The 4,041-nt window shown below is 39.7% G+C and overlaps 1 protein-coding gene across 1 annotated transcript; it reads right to left on the bottom strand.

Annotated features, from left to right (window-relative positions):
* Positions 1-2,020: 2,020 nt before the first annotated feature.
* On the bottom strand, positions 2,021-3,770 carry LOC114357766 (homeobox protein SIX6). The gene has a single exon (XM_028311543.1). The coding sequence runs from the start codon at positions 3,744-3,746 to the stop codon at positions 2,925-2,927; it is 822 nt and encodes a 273-aa protein (XP_028167344.1). The 5' UTR covers positions 3,747-3,770; the 3' UTR covers positions 2,021-2,924.
* Positions 3,771-4,041: the final 271 nt, after the last annotated feature.

Here is a 4,041-nt window from a genome sequence, read left to right as displayed (position 1 = left end):
AAATTACCAAGAACAAAAAACGTCTCTATCAATTATTTAATAATGCGTTTACTATCATTAAATTATTATAAAAGTTAAGCACTAGGTACCTATCGTTGATCACATCGTTGCAAGATCCTTGTTGACCCTCTAAAGTCGTATTAATATGTTTACCATACCCACTTTATCATAGTTGAATAAAGAAGAAAAAAGGTTTTAAATTATGGTTTTAATGTTTCACGATGATTATTCCTGCTGACCTAAACTTCATCACGAAATATGATACTTATTTTAATCTTTGCAAAGGATAGGTAAGCCTTTTGCTTTCAACATTTATTTTCATGACTACTTAAAATGGTTTAAGATAGTTTCTTAATCTTTTTCTTATCAGTTTAGAGAGATAAGCTTACTTGTGTCTACTGAAAACGTTGACATTTTTTACTCACGAGTATTAATATTTTATTAGACTCAAACTACTCGTATTTACAACAATATTTTTTCTTTCGGGAATAACTTTAATAATTCAGCTCAATTGGTTTTGTTCATCAATTTCGTTTTAATTAATCTATTTTTTCATTTTCTTCGTGAAATTTGAAGTATTTTTTTATTTATTATAATATTATTCTCATTTTCACCGTAGCAAGTTCTAAGTGATCATAAAATGAAAACAAACCATTGAATTTTGTGTTAGTCTCAGGGAAAAGATAAACTGTCAATGACAACAATATAAATTTTAAAAAAAATCATATCCGCTAAAAATAAATATTAAGTCCTACCCTAGATATTTTTTAAGATATCAAGAAGACTAGAAGTATTCAATATCAGCTATGAAAACGTTACAAAACTATTCGTGTCGTTACCCGAAGATACTGGTTAAAGAACATAAATTAACTGCAGTTGTTGATACAAAACTGTGTTTAAAACTCAATTATTGCAGTGTCCGTTACTACTAGGTCATCGGTTCAAGTTTAATTCCCGCTAATCGGCAAGGCGTGACGACAATTTACTTAAATATCCATCTAAATCGTTGTTAAATTTAAATTTTAAATTTTAAATGTTAAATTTAACTGCTATTGATGACATTTTTTTTTGTCATCTTATAAATGACTCTATTAATACACTGATTTTGTCCTCTACTGCATTTTTTGCATTACATTGTGTTGGTATCTCTACTTAATAAATTCTAGGCCAATCTATGATGTTTCAGAAATGTCTTTAAATTGTGCGATTTACAAATTATAAACGAGACGTAATCAGAAGAATTTAATATTACAGATCACCAACACCCCAATTTAGTTGTAACTAACAGTTACTTTAAAAGTCAATGTTAATATAAATTCTTCCAATGCATTTTATTTTTAGCCGTAAGTAATAAGTAAATAATTATTAGTTTTGGAAGCACACGGGTAATCAATAATACAAGAAAAATGTTTACGAATATAATTTTATTAACAATTTTAATTTAATGACTGTAATGTAAGTCGATATCATATTTACAATTTGCATTTGTTTATATTATACATTTTTACAATCTCTCCCGCGTCTATACCTATAGCCTACACTACCTAACGTTTTCAAATAACGTTTATTACCTATAATGCACAAGATTTTGTAGGTATGAAAACTACTTAAAATACAATTTCAGTAAATTCGCAAATTCTAATTGAAAAAATATGATCTGATCAGATTGCAGAAAGTAGGTACAAGATTAAAGAAATGCTGTAAATACTGTTATATTCATATCAGTTTTTAATAGCCTCTTTGAATATTATTATATCGTATGTAATTTTCTATGTTGCCAATTTAACATTACTCGCTTAAAATTAATTCTGCCCTAAAAATACTCTAAGAAAGAGGAACAGAAAAATCAATTTTATTTTTAATGTAACTAAATTGTTTTACTGAGTTTTACTGAGTTTTTACTGAAGAAATATAATTTTGAAAACAGTCGCATATAAATTAAAGCCTAAATTAGGTAATAAGAGTTAAAACAGATAAACATTGTAACAGGACTTAAATAATGGACACAAGTACCTAACAAACAAATATCGGCACATTGCAAGTTGTACGCGCGGCTCACTTAGGCCTAAATGTAGAGAGCAACATAGAGTTGTCACTGCTAGAAAATGAATAAAAACAATTTTTACAGCATTTCCAATGTATTTTCTATGGAAACATACCATGTACCGCAATAAATAAATAAAATAGATGTAGTTAAATACAATTTGGTTGCAACAAGTTCTAAATCAGCGAGTGTACGAGTACGAAGTCGTCCGTGCTCAGGTACAAAACTTCGAATATCATAGTACATATAATTTCTATTCCTCCAACATTATCAATAATTATTTTAATGTTTAACTAAAATGTATACGATAAATAAAACTATATTTATTGGTAAATTAGTTAGGACAATACTAAATATTTAGGTAAGTAAATGCTTGTCGGAAAAAGGCATAATAGATCTTATAACTTTACCTAAAAGAAAACTAAATAAATAATCGAATATCCTCACTGGATAAGTCAATAGTGATTCGAATAAAACTTTGAAATAAACCCTGTTTAACCGAAATTTAAAATTTTCTCTTGTTGCTAGAAAAATGATGGAATAGCCCGAAAATACTTAATTTATGAAACCCATCGAAACTTCACTACAAAGTAGAGAGGTACATACCTGATGCGTAGAAATGCTGATTTTACTTCAAGCACTCGCTTTACACTTTCAACAATAAAATTATGCCCTAATAAACTTGTTTACCATGCCTTAACATCACATACATCACGGACTTTGTGACTCTAACTGGGATAATCAATAACTTTGTCTATATTGCATCGTCCATTTGTCACTGAGAACGTTCGTGCGACGGCCGAGCGGGTCGGTGGAGTCGCGCTTATAAAAATTGTATCACCGTGATTATTTACACTATCAGTCTGTACACGGGCTCGGCCTATTCTTCGTCCACGTTGATCTCGGAGTCGACTGAGTCCTCGTCGTACGTGGAGGAGGAGGCGAAGCCTCTGCCGAGGAGAGCAGATCGGTTCTTGGCCGCCGCAGCGCGGTCCCGCTGCCGTCGGTTTTTGAACCAGTTGCCCACCTGCGTCGGCGTCAGCCCCGTCGCAGCCGCCAGCTCCCTCTTCTTTGTCGGATTTGGATACGGATCTTGCAAATACCACTCCCTGAGGAGAGATCGTGTCCGTTCTTTAAAACAGTGCGTCTTCTGTTCACCATCCCAGATCGTTCGGGGCAAAGGAAACTTCTTGCGGACGCGGTATTTGTCGACGGGCCCGAGCGGGCGTCCTCTCAGCCTCTCTGCTTCCTGATAATGGGCCTCCAGCCACAGGGCTTGCAATTTTGCATGGCTCGACCGCTGGAAGCGATGTCTCTCCAGTATGGAATATAGCTCTCGGTGCCGTCCCGCATGGAAAGCCACGACGGCTCGCGCCCGAAGTACGGCCTCGCATCTTTCGAGTTCGGCCACATTTGGATGTGCGACTGGCAAAGACCACAGAAATCTGGCGAGCCGTTCGACGTCTCCGCTTTCTTCGAGTGTTTCGCAGACGGTGGCGACTTGCGCGGCGCTGAAGGAGAGCGTCGGGAGCGGCAGGAGAGGCGTGGGCGCAGCCAGCTCGACGGCGTTGATGGAGAGGCCGGGCGGCGGGTCGGCGCAGGGCGCGGGCTCGGCGGCGCGGTCGGCCGCGGGCCCGCGGTGCGCCTCCAGGATGCGCGCGTGCAGCGCCGCCGTCGTGGACTCGTCCCAGGAGCCGCGCATCGGTGCGAGTGTGCGCGGCGGAGTCGCGCGCCGTGTGAGCGCGAGCCGGCCGGCGGCTGGGGGCGTGCTGACGCGGCGCGCGCGATTGGCTATCGGTTACGGTGCGCGCGGCGCGTCGGCCAATCGCGAGCGCCGCCCGCCGGGGGCCGGATAGCTTTCAACCGCGCCGCGGCGCGTATCCGGCGGGCGCGTTTAACGAGGGCGGCGGGGCGCGGCCCCCCCGCGCCGCCATGATCCGTCACGCACACCCGCCGCCCGCGCCGCGCCGCCAGCCGACCGACACTCTATGATCCCT

Source organism: Ostrinia furnacalis, unplaced genomic scaffold, assembly GCF_004193835.3.
Source record: "Ostrinia furnacalis isolate ACB-3 unplaced genomic scaffold, ASM419383v2 OfSCF3350, whole genome shotgun sequence".
Classification (NCBI taxonomy): Eukaryota; Metazoa; Arthropoda; class Insecta; order Lepidoptera; family Crambidae; genus Ostrinia; species Ostrinia furnacalis.
The sequence above is the reverse complement of the archived record's forward strand: the minus strand, read 5'-3'. Positions and strand labels throughout refer to the sequence as shown.